This window comes from Anolis sagrei, chromosome 6 (genome assembly GCF_037176765.1).
Source record: "Anolis sagrei isolate rAnoSag1 chromosome 6, rAnoSag1.mat, whole genome shotgun sequence".
NCBI classification, from domain to species: Eukaryota; Metazoa; Chordata; class Lepidosauria; order Squamata; family Dactyloidae; genus Anolis; species Anolis sagrei.
Window position 1 is genome coordinate 15393705 of NC_090026.1, and position 22241 is coordinate 15415945.

At 43.7% G+C, this 22241-nt stretch overlaps 2 protein-coding genes across 2 annotated transcripts in view; both read right to left on the reverse strand.

The window, feature by feature from the left end:
- Positions 1-22241, reverse strand: part of LOC132779354 (NACHT, LRR and PYD domains-containing protein 1b allele 2-like) — a 214964-nt gene that overhangs the window by 182894 nt on the left and 9829 nt on the right. The window lies entirely within an intron of this gene.
- On the reverse strand, positions 7998-16473 carry PYDC1 (pyrin domain containing 1). The gene is made up of 2 exons (XM_067469532.1): positions 16171-16473; positions 7998-8022 (listed from the first exon to the last, which is right to left on the reverse strand). Exons 1-2 carry the CDS (start codon positions 16440-16442, stop codon positions 7998-8000), a joined length of 297 nt encoding a protein of 98 aa, XP_067325633.1. The 5' UTR covers positions 16443-16473.

Genomic DNA, 22241 nt, shown 5'->3' on the forward strand with positions numbered 1-22241 from the left:
CATTACAGTAGAGTCTCACTTATCCAAGCTTCGCTTATCCAACAGTCTGTATTATCCAACACAGTCCAGGATGGGAGAAAGAAAAAGCCCTTGTCTGTTTTGGTGCTAAATTTGTAAATACAGTAATTACTAAATAACGTTACCGCGTATTGAACTGCTTTTTCTGTTGATTTGTTGTAAAACATGATGTTTTGGTGCTTAATTTGTAAAATCATAACGTAATCATAACGTAATTTGACATTTAGTAGGCTTTTCCTTAATCCCTTCTTATTATCCAACATTTTCGTTTATTCAATGTTTTGCTGGCCCGTTTATGTTGGATAAGAGAGACTCTACTATATTACAAAAAATAGCTCATGCAGGGTGCACCTACATCGTAGAATCTACACAGTTTGACACCACTTGAACTGCTATAGATCAGTGCTCTGGAATCCTAGGACTTGTAATTTGGTGAGGCACCAGAACACTCTGGCAGAGAAGACTAAGATATTGTAAACTACAATTCCCAATATGACATAGCATGGACCCATGGCAGTTGGGTGTAGATCAGGCATGGGCTAATTTTGGCCCTCCGGGTGTTTTGAACTTCAATGTCCACATTTTCTAACAGCCAGTAGGAATTGTGAGAATTGAAGTCCAAAACACCCGAAGGGCCAAAGTTTTCCCTTGCCTGGTATAGATGCTCCTATAGTTCTGTCTGGGAATGTAATCATAGAATGTGTTGTTGTAGGGGGTTTTTTGGGCTGTATGGCCATGTTCTAGAGGCATTCTCTCCTGACGTTTCGCCTGCATGTATGGCAAGCCTCCGCAGAGGTAGTGAGGTCTGTTGGAACTAAGAAAAGGGGTTTATATATCTGCGGAATGACCAGGGTGGGACAAAGGACTCTTGTCTGCTGGAGCTAGGTGTGAATGTTTCAGCTGACCACCTTAATTAGCATTTGATGGCCTGGCAGTGCCTGGAGCAATCTTTTGTTGAGAGGTGATTAGATGTCCCAGATTTTCCCTCTGTTGTTTTGCTGTTGTAATTTTAGAGTTTTTTTTTAATACTGGTAGCCAGATTTTGTTCATTTTCATGGTTTCCTCCTTTCTGTTGAAATTGTCCACATGCTTGTGGATTTCAATGCCTTCTCTGTGTAGTCTGACATGGTGGTTGTTAGAGTGGTCCAGCATTTCTGTGTTCTCAAATACTATGCTGTGTCCAGGTTGGTTCATCAGATGCTCTGCTATGGCTGACTTCTTTGGATGAAGTAGTCTGCAGTGCCTTTCATGTTCCTTGATTCGTGTTTGGACAATGCTGCATTTGGTGGTCCCTATGTAGACTTGTCCACAGCTGCATGGTATACAGTAGACTCCTGCAGAAGTGAGAGGATCCCTCTTGTCCTTCGCTGAACGTAGCATTTGTTGGATTTTCTTGGTGGGTCTGTAGATAGTTTGTATGTTGTGTTTCCTCATCAGCTTCACTATGCGGTCAGTGGTTCCCTTGATGTATGGCAAGACCGCTTTACCTCTGGATGGATCTTTGTCTTTACTCTCATGGCTTGTTCTCAGTCTTGCAGCTCTCCTGATGTCTGAGGTGGAGTATCCATTGGCCTGTAGAGCCCAGTTGAGGTGGTTCAGTTCATCTTGGAGGAGGTGGGGTTCGCAGATTATTTTTGCACGGTCTGCCAAGGTTTTAATGGTGCTTCTTTTTTTACTTGGGTGATGGTTGGAGTTTTTATGTAGATATCTGTGTTTGTGGATATTCTGTAAACGGTGTGACCCAATTGTTGATCTGGTTTGCGGATGACTAGGACATCTAGAAAAGGCAGTCTTCCTTCATTTTCTTTTTCCATGGTGAACTGGATGTTTGCTGTTGATGAACACATCATCCAGCAAGTGGAGGTCACCATAGAATCATAGAGTTGGAAGAGACCTCATGGGCCATCCAGTCCAACCCCCTGCCAAGAAGCAGGAAAATCACATTAAAAGTGATTGAAATCAAATAGCATGATTTGATTTCAGATAAAGGTTCAAGATCTTCCTAGAAAGGGGTGGGGTAGATGGGGGAGAGACAGAGAACTATCCATACAGACTTGAGTATAAGTCGATCCGAATATAAGCTGAGGCACGTAATTTTAGCACACACACACAAAAAATGGGAAAATGTATTGACTTGAGTATAAGCCGGGGGTGGGAAATGCAGCAGCTACTGGTAAATTAAAAAAAAAGATACCAATGAAATTGCATTAATTGAGGCATCAGTGGGTTAAATGTTTTTGAATATTTACATAAAACTGTAATTTAAGATAAGACTGTCCAACTCTGATTAAATCATTACTCCAACTTTTTTCAATGTAAATGTACTTACATATCCTTCTAATAATAATAAAGAGAGTAAAATATTAAATGTAATAATAATAATAATAATAGAGGAAAAACAATGAAAATGTAATAAAAATAATAATAGAGGAAAATAATGTAAATGTAATAATAATAATAAAAAGTAAAATAAATGTAATAATAATAGAATAAAATAATAAATGTAATTATAACTGTACCTTAGCTGGCTTTTAATAACTTAAATTATGATTATTTAATGATAATTATTTAAATTGCTTGTTTCAATTCATTGTGTAATCCTGGCAATTGATTTGTTGAACCCCTACTGATGGAACTACAATGATTTTTTTTTAGTGTGCTTAATGGGATTTTGGTATTTTATGATGCTTTTAATTGTTATTTTGTTCATTAAGTTAAATTAGGTTGTATTATATTGTCAAATGAGTATATTTTGATATAATTGTCTGTATGGTTTTCTTTCTGGCAATTGAATATTTGCCTTATATTTTGGAAACCACCCTGAGTCCCTTTGGGAGATACAAATAAAGATTATTATTATTATTATTATTATTATTATTATTATTATTAACAATAATAAAATAATAAATATAATATTTATTTTATATTGATATTTAGATATTGATATTGATATTAAATCCAGCATATACATCTTATTTGCTGTGTCATTCGGTGTTTTTGTGTCAGTAAAATAATAATAATAATAATAATAATAATAATAGTGAAATAATAAATAATGTTGAATAGAGTATAAGTCAAGGGGAACTTTTTCAGCCTTAAAAAAGGGCTGAAAAACTCAGCTTATATTCAAGTATATACAGTATGCGTCATCAACCTATAATGAAACAGTCCTGTAATATTATGGAAATATCATGAGTTGTGAATGAGCACATTGTCTTGCAGAAGGCGGACACCTTTGGTGAGAATGCCACGTCTCTTGTTTTTGATGGTCTCCCACAATTTCCACAGCAGTGAAGCATAGTATGCCCCAGTGATCATGGTACCCTTTCCTAGGAAATCCATCAATACTACTCCGTGCTGGTCCCAAAATACTGTGAGCATGACCTTGCCTCCTGAGAGTTGGGCACTTGCCTTCTTGGGAAATAGTGAGTCATGATGCTTTCATTGCATCAACTGGACTTAAGTTTCAGGATCATAGTGATGAACCCAGCTTTCATCCTGTGTGATCAGTCTGTTGAAAAAGTCCTCCTGGTTTCCATTGCACACTGTCAATAGAGCCTGAGAGTATTTGACTCATTCCTGCTTCTGGAAAGGTGTGAGCAGCCAAGGGACCTAGCGAGCAGATATCTTATGCATGTGAAGATGGTCTTGGATTACTTTTTCCATAGACCCCACACTAATCTCGACATTTTGGGCTAGGTGGTGAATGGTTACGTGGCTATTTTCCAAAATGGTGACCTCCACTTGCTGGATGATGTGTTCATCAACAGCGGTGTGGGATCACCCTGGAATTGGAGCTGTTTGCACTGAAGTCTGACCACATTTGAATTGACGATGCCAATTTTTGACTACATCATATGATGGGGAATAGAGTTTTAAGCAATTGTGATATAAAAGTTGTAGCTTCAACAGAACAAAGACACTCCTAGCCAGGACTGTCTCCTGTCCATAGCATCTTATGTATTCTTGTATTTTATTGATTTGAGATGTCCCTGAAGCGAGGGAAGGGAAAGAAAAAGGAGGAGAGCTGGGTATCATCAATGTATAGTTGCATCTTCTTGCAATCTCTTCCTCCTCCTCCTCCTCCTCCTCCTCCTCCTCCTCTTGCTACTCTGTGCCTTCAACTCATTTCACTTATGGTAACCTATAACTTGGTATTATGATCAATACAAATGTGTTAACTTTTAAAAATGATGTTCTGAGATGATACATGAAATGATTTTTACTCAGAAACCTAGTGGATACTCCTTTTTAAGATCCTCCACCTGTGATGATGTACACTCAAATTTTGTTTCCTGTTATACCTTCAAGATAAAGAAAGTGAGGAAAGTGAACGGCTGCCACAGCCTCTTCTGGGTCCGCCTGGATGTTGAGCAAAGGGCCGGCAATATCCCACTTCTCTCTATGTTCCTCCTTGAAATGCTGTGACCATGAATCAAAGGAGTAGGCGAGAGTGACAGCTGCTTTCACATCAAATATCAGATCAGTTACACAGCAGCGGAAGGAGCCAGCCTTGGTGAACTTCAGTCTGAAACCAATGAAAAAGAAAGTCAAAAGGGAAAGGGACTTTGAGCAGGGATCTATGTAGCTTCAAATGATATTTTTACAAGGGATCTGGGGTGCCCTTGGATCACATTGCAATCTGTATGAAAAGTTCGCTTGCTTCCTAACTAAATCTATGCAGTTGAAGTCTGATGTTACCTGAATTATATCTTCTTTCTGCATGAGACACAATCAAACAAGTAACTCAGTTCTTGTGGGTTTTTTCGGGCTATATGGCCATGTTCTAGAGGCATTTCTCCTGACGTTTCGCCTGCATCTATGGCAAGCATCTTCAGAGGTCTGCTGGAGCTGGGAGAAAAGGGGTTTATATATCTGTGGAATGACCAGGGTGAGACAAAAGGCTTTTGTAAGTTGGGCAAGGTGTGAATCTTTTCAACTGACCACCTTGATTAGCATACAATGGGCTGATAGTGCCTGGAGCAAACTCTTCTTGAAAGGTGATTAGATGTCCCTGCCTGTTTTTCTCTCTGCTGTTTTAATTTTAGAGTTTTTTAATACTGGTAGCCAGATTTTGTTCATTTTCATGGTTTCTTCCTTTCTGTTGAAATTGTCCACATGTTTGTGGATTTCAATGGCTTCTCTGTGTAGTCTGACATGGTGGTTGTGAGAGTGGTCCAGCATTTTTGTGTTCTCAAATAAAATGCTGTGTCCAGGTTGGTTCATCAGGTGCTCTGCTATGGCTGACTTCTCTGGATGAAGTAGTCTGCAGTGCCTTTCATGTTCCTGGATTCTTGTTTGGGCGCTGCGTTTGGTGGTCCCTATGTAGACTTGTCCACAGCTGCATGGTATACGGTAGACTCCTGCAGAGGTGAGAGGATCCCTCTTGTCCTTTGCTGAACGTAGCATTTGTTGGATTTTCCTGGTGGGTTTGTAGATTGTTTGTATGTTGTGTTTCCTCATCAGCTTCCCTATGCGATCAGTGGTTCCCTTGATGTATGGCAGGAACACTTTTCCTCTGGGTGGATCTTCATCTTTACTCTTGTGGCTTGTTCTTGGTCTTGCAGCTCTTCTGATGTCTGAGGTGGAGTATCCATTGGCCTGTAGAGCCCAGTTGAGGTGGTTCAGTTCAGGAGAAATGCCTCTAGAACATGGCCATATAGCCCGAAAAAACCCACAAGAACTGAGTGATTCCGGCCATGAAAGCCTTCGACAATACATTAAACAAGTAACTGATTTGTTGAGTTTTGCCTCTTAGCCAGGTATGCAATTACTTTAGCTCAGAGAGCAATTCAAATCCTATCTTTTATTGGGGTTTGAAGCAAAGGGTAAGGAAGAATCTGCACTTGGAAGTATGTTGCAACAACATAGGTGTGAAGTAGATGTGGGCAAAGTGAAGTCCATGCCCTGCATACAATCTCCATAGTCATTTTTGTAATTCCCCTGGTATAAACAAAATTGCATCCTTTTCCCCTCTGAAATTATTTCCAAAGGTTGTGGAGTGAATTTCCAATACATCTAAAGCTTATTTGAACTCCCTAGGAGTCAAATAATTTTTTAAAAAATATGTTTTGTCCCTAAATGCTCCTAGAAGCCAAGGAAGGCCCAAAAACATGCTCCCAGGTTCCCCAGAGGATGCTTTTTTTGGAGAAGGGGTAAAAATGCATTTTTGTTTTTTTAAACAGCAAGTACATTGGGGGTGTGCTCCTCCAAAATCTTTTGGAGATCTAACACGACACCTGGTGGTGCAGTGGATTAAACCACTGAACTGCTGGACTTGCTGACTGAAAGGTTAGCAGTTCGAATTCAGGGAGTGGGTGAGCTTTCACTGGTAGGCCCAGCTTCTGCCAACCATGTTTTCAATGGAAATATGAGTACCGCTTCTGCAGGAAGGTAACAGTGCTCCATGCAGTCATGCTGGCCACGTGACCTTGGAATGTCTATGGACAACGCCAGCTCTTCAGCTTAAAAACTGAGATGAGCACCACCCTCTCAGGCACGACTAGACTTAATGTCAGGGGAAACCTTTACCTTTGCCTTTAACATGACCATCAGACCTCCAAAGCTTCCTGGAGTAAAGTAATCCACTGATCTGTTCAAATATATTGGTATACATGTCATCTTTATGTGGTCACTAAGAGGTCCAAGTAAACTGAGCATGTTCTTTGTGGAAAATATTCCTGTTTAATGCAGAAACATATCAGAATGGTAAAAAGTTTGAAACCATTAGTCAAAGGTTCATTGTGCTCACCTGTATCTTTTGTCCCATTTTGAGTCCTTAAACATTTTTGGTCTGATTTTTATTGCATGATCCTGTAACAAAATAGTAATCTTTGATACAATTGTTCCATATGAAGTTAGAGCAATTTCTTTCCACACCAGAGATCTCACAGTCTGAATTCCACACTTTCCAGTTAGCAATAGAACAAGACAGCATGAAGATCCAATGTCCAAAACAGGAACCTGGCAAAACTTGAAACATGAAACTAGAAATCCACTTGGAAACAAAACTGTCATAAAAAACTCCAGTGTTGACGAGACTGAGCTAAAATCTTTTACTTGAATCATAAAAAGTTTTTCCTGTCCCATGAATGGAAAGGAAAGCATTCAGTTTGCCCTTACAGCCAGATAAGGATTTCTTATCTCTCTTTTCTAGCAGGTGGACTGACCTTCGCCGATCTTAAGAACTTTGTCTTAGTTTACAAAAGTCTTGTTTTCCATCTTCAAACTCATTACATTCTGCACCTGACAAATCATCCTCAGAAGACAGTTTTTCAGAGAAAGACTGCTGTGGGCCTCTCCCAGGAATTTGACCTTGGGAATCTACAGGAGAAGCACTCCATTCAAGAGAGAACTTGGGCCTCTCAGCAAGGCCTGGGCTTGATTCAGGCCCAGAAAAACCATCATCCCCATTGACATCAGACACAGGTCCAGGAAAACCATCATCCCCATTGACATCAGACACAATCACTGGCTGAACTACAACAGTATGGCCCTAAGGACCCAACCTCTCCCACATATCTAAAGACAGGACTGCATGGGGTATAAGAAGACTGGGAACACCTACATCTAACATGACAATTCATCCCATGGCTGGAGAAGCAACAAGATGCCCTCAAATAAATGAGAAAGTCTTACTTACCAACTGGAGGGTTTTTTTAAAATATGGGGAAGCAACCAGAAACATCAAGTTTTAAGGAAGAAAATGTGCTAAAATCAGCATTAATCACCAGTCTGAATGAACCCAATGTAAATAAATCTATAGGTGGTGGTGTTCGTGATGACATTTTACATAGTGAACTAGAAACTTAAATCAAGAAGACCACATTAAAAACATATCTATCTGTAGATGGGTAAAATGAATCAGATTATTTCAGCCACTTACCTCACTTGGACACTGAGTGCAATGGAAATGTTCCTCAAAGTCTTCAGGGTTCTCCTCTTCCTCCTCCTCCTCCTCCTCCTCCTCTTCCTCTTTGTCATCCTCCTTCTTTCGGGTATCTCCTGCAAATATGAAGAGACAATCAAGTCACAGACCCCACTGCATAAATAAGAGGGTGTGGAGGGTAAATAGAGTGCGTAAATAATAGACAGATTTTCCTACAAAAGAAAATAATATTTTGAAATGTCTTTCCCTCATATTGTGTTCAAGAAGATAGCACTATTAGCCCATAGTAGAAAGATAAAGGGAGCAGGGAAATAAATGTAGCTGTACCTTCAACATGACTGAAAAGAGGGGGGGAAACGCAGGGGGAGAGGATCCAAGGCGTCTGAAATCAGAACCAGGAAAGATTCTGGAGCAGATTATTAAATAGACAATTTATAAGCACTAAGAAAGGAAAGTCATACTCATGAAATGTCAAAATGGGTTTCTCAAAAACAAATCATGGCAGGCTAAACTTATTTATTGGGTTGCTGTGAGTTTTCCGAGCTGTATGGCCATGTTCCAGAAGCATTCTCTTCTGACCTTTCGCCCGCATCTATGGCAGGTATCCTCAGAGGCTGTGCGGTTTGTTGTAAACTAGGCAAGTGAAGTTTATATACCTGTGGAATGTCCAGGGTGGGAGAAAGAACTCTGGTCTGCTTGAGGCAAGTGAGAATGTTGGAATTGGCCACCTTGATTAGCATTTAATTGCCTTGCAGCTACAAAATCTGGCTAGTTGCTGCCTGGGGGAAGCCTTTGCTTGGAAGTGTTAGTGGACCCTGATTGTTCCCTATATGGAATTCCCTATTTTCTGAGTGTTGTTCTTTATTTACTGTCCTGATTTTAGAGTTTTTTTAAAAAATACTTGCAGCCAGATTTTTTTAATTTTCATGGTTTCTTTTCTGTTGAAATTGTCCACATGCGTGTGGATTTCAATGGCTTCTCTGCGTAGTCTGACATGGTGGTTGTTAGAGTGGTCCAGCATTTCTGTGTTCTCAAATCAAGGAACATGAAAGGCACTGCAGACTGATTCAACCTGAGAAGTCAGCCATAGCAGATGAACCAACCTGGACGCAGCCTATTATTTGAGAACACAGAAATGCTGGACCACCCTAACAACCACCATGTCAGACTACACAGAGAAGCCATTGAAATCTACAGGCATGTGGACAATTTCAACAGAAAGGAGGAAATCATGAAAATCAACAAAATCTGTCTACCAGTATTTAAAAGAAAACTGTAAGTGCAGGACAGTAAATAAAGAGCAACACTCAAAAAGCAGGGGAATTCCAGACAAGAATTAATCAGGGCCAGCTAACACTCCCAAACAAAGGATTCCCCCAGGCAGCAACCAGCCAAGCTTTGAAGCTGCAAGGCCATTAAATGTTAATCTATTTATTTATTTATTTCTGGTATTTCTATCCCATCACTTCTCTACCCCCAAAGGGGGACTCATGGACAGCTTACATATAGTAGTGGCCAATTGCAACTTTCACACTTGCCTCAAGCAAACAAGAGTTCTTTCTCCCACCCGGGACATTCCACAGATATATAAGCCTCTTCGGAGGCTTTTAAACAGAGGCAGGATGTCCATCTGTCGGGGGTGTTTTGATCCTGCTTTTCCTGCATGGCAGAATGGGGTTGGACTGGATGGCCCTTGGGTGTCTCTTCCAACTGATTCAATGATTCTAATACCGAAGTTAATCTGGGTCACCCGGCATTCCCCCCCCCCCCCCCCATACCCCTTTCAGACCCGTGTTGATGGGTGCCTCTCCTCTGCCTTCTGACTTCCAGGCGCTCGCTTCCTTTTCTTCTCCGATGCCGGAGCGTCCAGACTCATCCTGGGTATTTGGGGAGGTGGGACCCCCTTCCAAGGAGGCGACCTCCTCTGGGTCTGACCATCTCAAACTCCTCCAGGACATCGAGGAGGGTCGCGAAGGGAGTGGCGAGGGAGGCACCGGCTGAGACCCAACTGGTTCCCAGTCGAAGGAGTGCCCCGGACTTCGCCCTCAGACCAGGCTCAGGGGAGAGATGGATCCGCCTTCAGACCATCAATCCCGGGGGAGAGAGAGTGCAAAGGGCGTGGGGCCATGCTTCCTGGCCCGATTTCCCTTCTGCCCTTTTCCATAGTCAGGTGTTCCTCTGGGTTGTTCTTCCCCCTTAACTCAAATATTCCAAAACGCGCGCCCTTCCTTCCTTCCTTCCTTCCTTCCTTCCTTCCTTCCTTCCTTCCTTCCTTCCTTCCTTCCTTCCTTCCTTCCTTCCTCCCTCCATTCCTTCCCCCTTCTTTCCCTCCTCTATTCTTCAATCCTTCCTTCTTTCCTCCCTTTTCTTAATTCCTTCCCTCCTTTTTCTTTCCCTCCTCCCTCCCTTCCTTCTTCTTGCCTTATTCTCTTCTCTTTCCTTCCTTCCTTCCTTCCTTCCTTCCTCTTTCTATTCCTCATTCCTTCTTTTCCTGATCCATCCATCCTTCCTCTTTCTTTTCCTCATTCCTTCTTTTCCTGATACATCCATCCTTCCTTCCTTCCCCTTCCCTTCCCTTTACCTCTTTTCCCTTCCCTTCCCTTCCTCTTTTCTTCCTTCCCCCTTATTTCCCTCCTCTATTCTTCCATCCTTCCTTCTTTCCCTCCCCTTTCTTTACTTTTTTTCCTTCCTTCCTTCCTTCCTTCCCTCTTTTTTCTTTCCCTCCATCCTTTCTTCCATCTTCTTCCTTTCCTCTCTCCTCTCTCCTTCTTTTCCCTTCCTACCTTCCTACCTTCCTTCTTTCCCTTATCTTTCCTTCCTTCCTTCCCCTCCCTTCCTCCTTCCCCTTCCCTTCCCTTCACCTCCCCTCCCTTCCTTTCTTGTTTCAATTCATCCTTCTTCCCCTCCCCTCCATCCCCTCCCTTCCCTCCCTCCCTCTTCCTTCCTTCCTTCCCTCTCCTTCCCTTCCCCTTCCTTCCTTCCTTCCTTCCTTCCTTCCTCTTCTTTCCCTCTATTCTTCCATCCTTCCTTCTTTCCCTCCTCTTTCTTTACTTCTTTTCCTTCCTTCCCTCCTGAAGTCCTTCTGTCCTTCCTTCCTCTTTCCTTCCTTCCCTCCTATCTTTTTCTTTTCCTCCTTCCTTTATTCCTTCTTCTTGCCTTCCTCTCTTCTCCATCTTTCTTTTCCTTTCCTTCCTTCCTTCCTTCCTTCCTTCCTTCCTTCCTTCCTTCCTTCCTCCCTTCCTCTTTCTTTTCCTCATTCTTTCTTTCCCTTATCTTTCCTTCCTTCCTTCATCTCCCTTCCCCTCCCTTCCTTCTTCCTTCTCCTTCCCTTCCCTTCCCCTTCCTTCCTCCCTTCCTTCTTTCCACCTTTCCTTCTTCCTCTCCCCTCCATCCCCTCCCTTCCCTCCCCCTTCCTTTCTTCCTACCTCCCCTCTCCTTCCCTCCCCCTCCCCTTCCTTCCTTCCTTCCTTCCTTCCTTCCTTCCTCTATTCTTCCATCCTTCCTTCTTTCCCTCCTCTTTCTTTCCTTCTTTCCCTCCTCTTTCTTTACTGTTTTCCCTTCCTTCCTTCCTTTCTTCCTTCTTGCTTTCTTCTCTTCTCCTTCCTTCTTTTTCCCTCCTCCCTTCTTTCTTTCCCTTCTCTTTCTTTTCCTCATTCCTTCTTTTGCTTGTCTTTCCTTCCTTCCTTCCCCCCCTCCCCTTCCCCCTCTCCTTCCCTTCCCCTCCCTTTTCTTCCCCTTCTTTCCTTCCTTCCCCTCCCCCTCCCATTCCTCCCTTTCTACTTCCCTTCCCCTTCCGTCCCTTCCCTTCTTCCTTCCTTCCTCCCTTCCTTCTTCCCCTTCCCTCCATCCCTTCCCCTTCCTTCCTTCCTTCTTCCCCTTCCCTCCATCCCTTCCCTCGCTTCCCTTCCCTCGCTTCCCTTCCCTCGCTTCCCTTCCCTTCCGTCCCTTCCGTCCCTTCCGTCCCTTCCGTCCCTTCCGTCCCTTCCGTCCCTTCCCTTCCCTTCCCTTCCCTTCCCTTCCCTTCCCTTCCCTTCCCTTCCCTTCCCTTCCCTTCCCTTCCCTTCCCTTCCCTTCCCTCCCCTCCCCTCCCCTCCCCTCCCCTCCCCTCCCCTCCCCTCCCTTCCCCTCCCCTCCCCTCCCCTCCCCTCCCCTTCCCCCCTTCCTTCCTTGGCAGCTGCTTCCCTTCTCTGCCTGGCAGAGGCAGCCTGTGGTGTGTCTAGCCCAGAACTTCTTAAACTTTTTAGCTTGGGACCACTTTTGGCCTGAGAAATATTTACGTGATAGGTGTATACAATAGATTAAAAATATTTACTGTATTGTGATAATAGATCAGCATTTCCAAGACTTGCTAAACAAGCAATTATACCTCCTGAAACTTCATTAATAGATGTGTAACATAGATATATTAAAAGCACAGATGCTAAGGATACATCTACACTGTAGATGTAGAGGTTCGGTTGGCGGGGATGAGAGATGGGGCCTTCTCAGTGGTGGCTCCTTGGCTGTGGAACACCCTCCCTAGGGACATTAGATCGGCCCCCCACCATCTTAACATTTCGTTAAAAAGTCAAAACCTGGCTTTGTGAGCAGGCTTTCTCAAATGCAGTGTAGCAGATAACTTCTTGACCTCGGAACAGCTGGACAATTGCGATAATGATTTTAGTATTGAGATGTGGAGGAATTTTGTTTTTATTGATTTTATTGTTTATGGAATTCTATGTATGTTATATGCTTTTAATTGTTTTTATATCATTGTTGCATGAAATCGTGCCATTTTGTAAACTGCCCCTGAGTCGCCCTTGGGCTAAAAAATATAGTAAATAAATAATCTTTAATAGATGTGTGAAATACAGATTTATTAAAGCACAGAAGTCAAGGGTGCATCTACACTGTAGAATCAATACAGACTGACACCAAATGGCATGTAGTGTTACAAAACCTCTTGGCCTTCTCTGCCCAAAAGTGCTGGTGCCTCATCAAACTACAACTTCCAGGATTCTGTAGTTTATTTATTTATCATGTCAGAAGCAAATTGTGGGTACGGTTATAATGTATTTAAAACACAACTTGGCATTATACTAAATGTCCTTTTGACCAGAAGCTGGCCACTTGGAGTGCCTCTGGTATCGCTGTAAGAAGGTCTTCCATTGTGCATGTGGCAGGGCTCAGGCTGCATTGGTCTGTAGTTTGCTCTTCTCTGCACTCACATGTTGTGGAGTCCACTTTGTGGCCCCATTTCTTAAGGTTGGCTCTGAATCTCATGGTACCAGAGTGCAGCCTGTTCAGGGCATCCAGTCTTCTGTATGTCCAGGAGAGAGTCTCTCATCTGGTCTCAGCCACTGGTTGAGGTTCCAGGTTTTCACCTGCCACTTTGGGACTCCCACTGGTTGTGGTGTTCCTGTGAGTGTCTCTGTAGATCTTATTTCTTGATTTAAGGCATTGGTTTGCTGGCTGATATCCAAACAGAGGATGGGCTGGAGATGTCACTGCCTTGGTCCTTTCATTACAGGCTGCTATTTCCTGGCAAATGTCAGGTGGTACAATCCTGGCTAAACAGTATAATCTCTCCAGTGGAGTTGGGTGTAGACATCCTGTGATAATGTGACATGTCTCATTAAGAGCCACAACCACTGTTTTAACGTGGTGAGAGTATTCCACACTGGGCATGCGTACTCGGGAGCAGAGTAGCAAAGCACAAGGGCAGATGTCTTCATCTGGCATGAAAGTGGTGTCAAATTGCATTAATTCTAGAGTGCAAAAGCACCATAACATGGCAATAAGTATTTGAATTCTCCTTCTCTGTGTTGTCATCTGTGCACCACACAATGAGCAGCCTTGATCCATTTTTGTGTTTGCTATTGTGTCGAACTTGCCCCTCTGGGTTTGCAACACTTTGCCAAATATCTGGTGCTGGGAAGGGATCTCATTTTCTATAGGCAGGGGATGAAAGTAGGGTGCAAGGTTGTGTAAAACTAGTGGGGGGGGGGGGGGGCGGGGAGACCTTTGGTACTAAATATTCATATATCTCAGGCTGTTTATGTCCTAATGTCTGCAAAAAAGCTGAGTGCACTGGAAAAGTAAACCAATGTGGAGTCAGACACAACTCTCCTATCCTAGAATCATAGAATCATAGAGTTGGAAGAGACCTCATGGGCCATCCAGTCCAACCCCCTGCCAAGAAGCAGGAATATTGCATTCAAAGCACCCCTGACAGATGGCCATCCAGCCTCTGTTTAAAAGCTACATTTGTGCTACATTAGAACAGTAAAGACAAATGTTACTCAAGTGAAATAAACATTAAATATTAAATAACCTGCAAAATAAAATAAGGTGTAAACACTAAACTAATCTGGGAATCTGCTATTTCAACACATCCAATGAAGTGGTTTAAAACCAGTATAAAACAAAGATTAGGACTAAGTATGTTCCAGCCTACTTGGAATACATGAAGCTCATTCCAGAAGTGTGTTTAAGAACAGATCCAAGAGTCCAGAAGAGCCTTGACAATTTCCCCCAAGTTCCTCTCTGAGGAAACCAGGGTAAGACAACTTCCTGTTTTAGATTCAGACTGAAACTTGTTTTGTACATATTTGCAGTGTTCTTACCCTTGTTCATATGCATCTTGGTCTTATCAGCTTATAATCTGTTTGCAGTTGTGCACCTTTTACCGTGGAGCAAATTGGATCTTTGGACCATCATAAAATTTTGATTGATTGATAATTGGATAATTGAAATCAAACTGCAGGCGTAATCCCATTGTAAAATCCAAGTGGACACGAAATGTAAAATCTGGGCTTTTGTTACGTGGCTGTAGGTCAGAAATCCCTTGTTTTACTGACTGGGGGCAAAGTATCCCTACTTATTTCTAAATGGAAGGAAATGACTTGAAATGTCTCAGATGTATAGGGGTAAAAATGCCCTCAAATTCTTTATGCAGGGCATGGATTTCAGGAAAGAAATGGGTTAAAAAAAAGGATGGGGAAGGAGAAAAGAAAAGAAGGGGAGGAAAGGGATGGGTAGGGAAGAAAGGGAAGGATAGGAAAGGATGAAAGGAGAAGGGGAGGAAGGGGAGGATAGGGAAGAAAGGAAGGAGAAGGTTGGGAAAGGAAGGAAGGAGAAAAGAAAAGGTGAAAAGAAAAGAAAGGAAGGGAAGAAGGGAAGGGGATGGATAGGAAAGGAAGAAAGGAGAAGGGGAAGAAATGAAGGTGAAGCAAGGGAAGGGTAGGGAAGAAAGGAAGGGGAAGGATGGGAAAGGAAGAAAAGTGAAGGGGAAGAAAAGAAAGTGAAGGGAGGGAAGGATAGAGAAAAAGGAAGGAGAAGGATGGGAAAGGAAGGAAGGAGAAAAGAAAAGAAGGGGGAGGAAGGGAGGAATAGGGAATAAAGGAAGGAGAAGGATAGGAAAGAAAGAAAGAAGGATATGAAAGGAAGAAAGGAGGAGGGGAAGAAAAGAAAGGGAGGAAGAGAAGGGTAGTGACAAAGGAAGGATAAGGATGGGAAAGGAAGGAAGGAGAAAAGAAAACAAAAGGGAAGAAAAGAAGGTGAAGTAAGTGAAGGGTAGGTACGAAAGAAATGGGAAGGATGGGGAAGAAAGGAAGGAAGGAAAAAGAAAAGAAGGGAAAGGAAGGATTGGGTAGGGGGAGAAAGGAAGAAAAAGGATGGGAGAGGAAGGAGAAAAGAAAAGCAGGGAAAGGAAGGGAAAGATAGGGAAGAAAGAATGGAGAAGGATAGGAAAGGAAGAAAGGGGAAGGGGAAGAAAAGAAGGGAGAGGAAGGGAAGAATAGGGAAGAAAGGAAGGAGGAGGATAGGAAAGGAAGAAAGGGGAAGGGGAAGAAAAGAAGGGGGAGGAAGGAAAGGATAGGGAAGAAAGGAAGGAGAAGAATGGGAAAGGAAGGAAGAAGAAGGGGAAGGGAAGAGTAGGAAAGAAAGGAAGGGGAGAAAGGGAGGGAGGATACGGGGAAGGGAAGGAAAAGAAGGGAGGGAGGAAGCTTTAGATTACAAAGTCCACTCCCCACTTTTGTCGGAAGGAAAAGAGGAGAAATAACAAAACACCCCCTTCCCATCTGTTACAGGCATCCCTAAGGCGCTTGAACCATTGAAGGTCCTTCAGTCCCACTTCAGGGGGTTTCCCATCACCCAATGGTTCCCAAAGGTGGAACCACAGCCAGTCCTTCTGGAGCTGAAGCCCCGAAGACCTGGACGAACCAGGTTTGGGGAATCAACCCCCCCCCCCCGCCCCGGGTCCCCCCTTCTCTTCCTTATTAGACCCGGCTAGACAGGCGAGCTTCTCGGCCTGGCGCTTGCAGTTGATCTCCTCCAGCACCCCGATGGCCACCCTCTCGGCGTACTCCTCGGCGTAGAAGCTGAGCAGGAGCTCGGCCAGGTCCAGGGTGTCCGCCTTCTCCAGGCGCCCTTTGGGGATGTTCTCGTAGCCTTTCTTGACCGGGAATTCGTTGAGTTTCCTCTTGAACCGCTTCAGATCCGCTTCCCCCAAGCCGTCCAAGGTGTCCAGCAGGCGGTCGTGGGGGGACTTGGACATCCTCTCCCCTCTCCCCTGGACCCCAGTTCGGTCTCAGAGGAGGGTGCCCCAGGGACAGCCAGGGCGAAAGAGAAAGAAGGCGCTTCCTCCATCTCGCGAGGCCACTGGCGGAGAGGAGGCAAGACCGGCCCACGCGTTTTTCGGGCTCAGCCCCACGCTTCCTCTTCGAAGGGAAAGACGTTGTGGGTTCTCCTCTTCCCTTCTCTCCGCGGTGCTTTCGGGGAAATGCTCTTTTCTCAACCCTTTTCGCAACTCTTAGTAGCGCATCTGTAGAAAGAAGGGAATAAAAAGTAATGCCTCCACCTTCGTAACTCCTCAACAGATGGCAGTACTGGTATGCGGCAGGTACTGGCTTGTTCAGTAGACTCTCCTCTACAGTTCCATTTTGGCGGGAAGCCTTAGCATTGAACGGTTGTGTTGTTAAAATATGGAACCCTCCGCAGACAGTTGGTCAACACGTTCGATTTATTAAAATATTCTCGGTAATAGTATGAAATCTGGGTCCGGAAGCTCTGAGCCTTACGCTCTTTACGCTTCGCTCCTTTGGGAGTGCTGTTTGCGCAACGCAGAACGGAACACAGATATTATAGAAGGAATATAAGAATTATTTAATGGTAAAACCCTTACCCAAACCCAAACCCAAACCCTACGCCTTACCCTAAACCTAACCCTTAACTCTAAACCTAACCCAAACCCTAATCCTAACCCAAACCCTAAACCTTAAGGTAAAGGTAGTCCCCTGACATTAAGTCCAGTCATGTCTGACTCTGGGGTGTGGTGCTCATCTCCATTTCTGAGCCGAAGAGCCAGCGTTGTCCATAGACACCTCCATTGTCATGTGGCCAGCATGATTGCATGGAGCGCCATTACCTTTCCGCCAGAGCGGTACCTATTGATCTACTCACATTTGCATGTTTTCGAACTGCTAGGTTGGCAGAAGCTAGGGCTGACAGTGGAAGCTCACGCCGCTCCCTGGAATCGAACCTGCGACCTTTTGGTCAACAAGCTCAGCAGCTCAGTGCTTTAACCCACTGCGCCACCGGAGGGGGGGGGGGGGCTAAACCTTACCCTATCCCTAAATCTAATCCCTAAGCCTAATTCTAATCCTAACCCTTACCCTACCCCAAACCCTAAACATTACTCTAACCTTCATCCTAACCGTCCCCTCCTTTCTATCCTTCCACCAAATTGAAGTATATTCCCACCCTCAGTGTGCCACTCTCCTCTTCCCTTATTCACAACCGCCATTATGGAATGTGCATAACGCTCGGAGCTTCCGGACCCAGCTATCATACTATCACCATATTTCCATCCAAACCCAAGTACCCTCATACATATCTATGTTAGTTCAGGATCAACATTAGATGGTGTCAGGGCATTCATGGGAATGATGTGTTTCCCTCTCCCATGAAGTAACTGGAGTATTTGTGTAAATACTGCACAGTGAAACTGGTTCAATTTAATCCACCTCCAATCTGCATTATGTTGTTTGTGTTTTTTACTGAGTTTCTAGTGAGTTTCTGGCTTGATCTGCTTCACAGTGAATTTTTTTCATGTCTGAAGCGACTTGAGAAACTGCAAGTTTCTTTTGGTGTAAGAGAATTGGCTGTCTGCAAGGATGTTGCCCAGGGGATGCCTGGATGATTGGAGTTTTCCCATCCTGTGGGAGGCTTCTCATGTCCCCACATGAGAAGCTAGAGCTCAACAGACGGGAGCTTTTTCCCTGCTCCCCAGATTCAAACTACCAACCTGTGAGTTGACCAGTCCTGTGGGCAGAAGGGTTTGACCCATTGAGTTGCTCCCTTTGTGGACACCCTGCCTTTGAGCCAGCTTTGAACTTTGAACTATATGGTTTATGTAGAAGCACCCCATTTGAGACTCCCCTTGACTTTTCCCCACTACCAACTCTGCTCTTAAGAAATTACTTAGGCGATCCCTCGTAGTCTGAGGATGATGGTCTTCCATGTGTAGTGTCCTGGCGGTGGGTCCGTAGGTGACTGTGGAGCCCTATTCTTGATCTGCATCTTTTCCCACAGTGAGGGCATCGGTTTTCCAGGTGGAAGGCGGTCCTGGTAGGGGTTGGCTTGACGTGACCTCCATTCATGCCTCTTCAAATTCTGCAGCACTGCTGGTCACAGCTGACTTCCAGCTGGAGTGCTCAAGGGCCAGGGCTTCCCAGTTCTCAGTGTCTATGTCAGAGTTTTTAAGGTTGGCTTTGAGCCCATCTTTGGATCTCTTTTCCTGCCCACCAACATTCTGTTTTCCATTCTTGAGTTCGGAATAGAGCAACTGCTTTGGGAGATGGTGGTCAGGCATCTGGACACCATAGCCAGTCCATGGCGGAGGACTATTGCTTCAATGCTGGTTGTCTTTGCTTCTTCCAGCACACTGACATTTGTCCACTTGTCTTCCCAAGAGATTTGTAGGATTTTTCAGAGGCAGCACTGATGGAATCGTTCCAGGAGTTGCATGTGACGTCTGTAGACTGTCCATGTCTCGCAGGTGTATAGCAGGGTTGGGAGGACAATAGCTTTATAAACAAGCACCTTGGTATCCCTACGGATGTCCTGGTCCTCAAACACTCTCTGCTTCGTTCGGAAAAAAGCTGCACTCACAGAGCTCAGGCGGTGTTGTATTTTGTGGAGAGGTGGCTGCCAAGGTCGCGGAAATGGCCAACATTTTCTAATGTTACCCCATTAAGCTGTATTTCTGGCATTGGAGAGGGATTGGCTGGTGACTGTTGGAAGAACACTTTGGTTTCCCCGATGTATTGGATTGTGATTTACGTGTAATATTGTGTATTATGTTTTTATGGTTTTAATTGTATACTGTGCACTGTATATTTTGTTGTAAACTGCGTTGAGTCGCCAGTTAGGCTGAGAAACGGCGGTATACAAGGACAGTAAATAAATAAATAAATAAATAAATAATGTTTAATGACAGGCTGAGCTTCTCGTAAGCTTCTGCGAAGGTGTTTAGATTGGCTTGTAGGTTTTCTTCTGAATGCGGACAGACAACATTGTCATCAGCATACTGGAGTTCTATAACCTTGGTTTTGGCTTTCAGTCTGCTGAGGTTAAATAGCTTGCCATCTGTTCGATAGATGATTTCTACTCCGGTGGGAAGCTTCCCATCAACAAGATGAAGTATCATAGCGATGAAGATATTTTCCATCTTAAGAAATGTAAAGCATCTATTAGAATTGTCCCAAGCTCCGACATGAAGTCGTGTCACCTGCAGGATGGACATTAACCCAGGTAACTTCCTAACTTCTTTGTTTACCACTTTGCCCTCCCAAAATGATCAAATAAAAAATGTCATTGCATAAACAACCCAGATTTCCAAACAGCAGGCCCAAACAGCTTTCTGTTCCTTTCCCCAATCCCAAAAAGTATTTCAGGGATTACTGGAAGTACCCAAATGTCTTCTGGCAAAGAAAACAAGCTGACCAATATGAGGACAGATTGCAACTAGCATGTATTAACCTGTTATAACTCTTCTAAACAGGAGGTAAGTTGTCGAAGGCTTTCATGGCAGGAATCACTGGGTTGCTATGAGTTTTCTGAGCTTTTTGGCCATGTTCCCGAAGCATTCTCTCCTGACGTTTCGCCCACATCTGTAGCAGACAACCTCAGAGGTTGTGAGGTCTGTTGGAAACTAGGCAAGTGAGGTTTATATATCTATGGAATATGTCCAGGTTGGGAGAAAGAACTCTTGACTGTTTGAGGCAAGTGTCAATGTTGCAATTGGCCACCTTAATTTGCACTGAATGGCCTTGTAGCTTCAAAGACTGGCTGATTGAGACAAGTTACAATAAATGAATACAAGATAAAAATGCAGAGTTTTAAAAACTGGTCAGAATAAATCAGCTTGGCATATTAACAGCTTTAAAAACAGATAAAACGGTATTAGAATGTGTAAAACGCCAGAGCTCATAAAATCACTGCCTATTGTTATAAAACCACAGTAATATGAATTTTAACAATGTTTGTTGATGGCTGTTGTTTTCACATTAATCTATCTATTGTTGCTTAATAAAATATTTTTAAATTAATATACATTAAGTATTCATTAACTGGTTTGCATAAGACCCTCCTTCACATTCCTGGCTGATCTTTGAAGGTATACAGGGTCAGCCTTGGTGAGTACTTGGAGGGGAGGTCGCCAATGAATAACAGATGCTCTGGACTGTATTTCAGAGGAAGGAGTTACAAGCTGGGTAGATGCGGGGAATGCCGTGGATGTAGCGTACCTGGATTTCAGTAAGGCCTTCGACAAGGTCCCCCATGACCTTCTGGCAAGGAAACTAGTCCAATGTGTGCTAGGCAAAACTACGGTAAGGTGGATCAGTAATTGGTTAAATGGACGAACCCAGAGGGTGCTCACCAATGCTTCCTCTTCATCCTGGAAAGAAGTGACGAGCAGAGTGTCACAGGGTTCCATCCTGGGCCCGGTCCTGTTCAACATCTTTATTAATGACTTAGATGAAGGGCTAGAAGGCATGATTTATTGTTGCCACCAATTTGAAAGGAACTAGTATTCAGGAGATTTTACCCCAGTTCCCAATTTTAAAAAGAACTGGCCGATTTGCAATGGAGGTTGCCGATTAGGAACCAAATTTACCATCAAGTTGGAAGAGTTCAGTTGCACCTCCTCCTTTATTAAGAAAGTAATAACTTAGTAGCAATTACACTGTATATACTGTAGCGTGACTGGAGAGAAGAATGTAGATTTATTTGGTTACTTTTCCCTGCGTTTCTGCCACCACATGAGGTAAGTTGTAATATTGTGAGAAATGGCTCTTTGGACACAGAATAGACGGAGCTGAGGCAATCTTCAAATAAAAGTTAACAATTTTATTAAGTACACAGCGTGTGGTTGCAAGACGTAACTTTTCCTTGTTGCACTTGGAATAATACTTGTAATTTTAACAGTTCATTCTTTCAAGTAACACAGTATCTTTCTGACGCAGAGCACTTGTTTCAGACAAAGTTTCAATACAGGGATGTTTCCCTTGTTTGATCCTCCCTAGATCAAATACTAAGTAAACTATTCTTTAGCCTCTCCTTAGACTAAAAGAATACCAGCTCTGTTTCACCATTCGGCTGCACTAGCCTGAGAAACTTTCAACAGCCAAACCCAGCTTTTCAAAGCCTAAAAGCTTTGCTTCACAAGTCACTCCGCCACCTTTCCTTTCCTTCTCTCCCAACTCCTAACTCCTCACTCCTCTGAACCTAACTCCTGACTCCCCTGAACCTAAACCCGGACTGCTCACACCTCTAAACCTAAACCCTAACTGATTATTAACTGACATTTTTTCAAACTCTCCCCTCTAAGCTCCTCCCACTTCCCTCTTTCCTGCATCGGTCTCCATGGCAACGCACGTGGAAGACTCCTCTGACTTAGGCTGCTCCAGCATTACTGCAGCCAATCTAAACACAAATACAGTTAAAATCATACAATTTATAATCAACTCCTGTACAGGCCAAAACTAACAAAATGAAGTTCAACAGTGACAAATGCAAGATACTACACTTTGGCAGGAAAAATGAAATGCAAAGATACAGAATGGGGGACAATGCCTGGCTTGAGAGCAGTACGTGTGAAAAAGATCTTGGAGTCCTCGTGGACAACAAGTTAAACATGAGCCAACAATGTGATGCGGCGGCAAAAAAAGCCAATGGGGTTTTGTCCTGCATCAATAGGAGCATAGTGTCTAGATCTAGGGAAGTAATGCTACCCCTCTATTCTGCTTTGGTTAGACCACACCTGGAATATTGTGTCCAATTCTGGGCACCA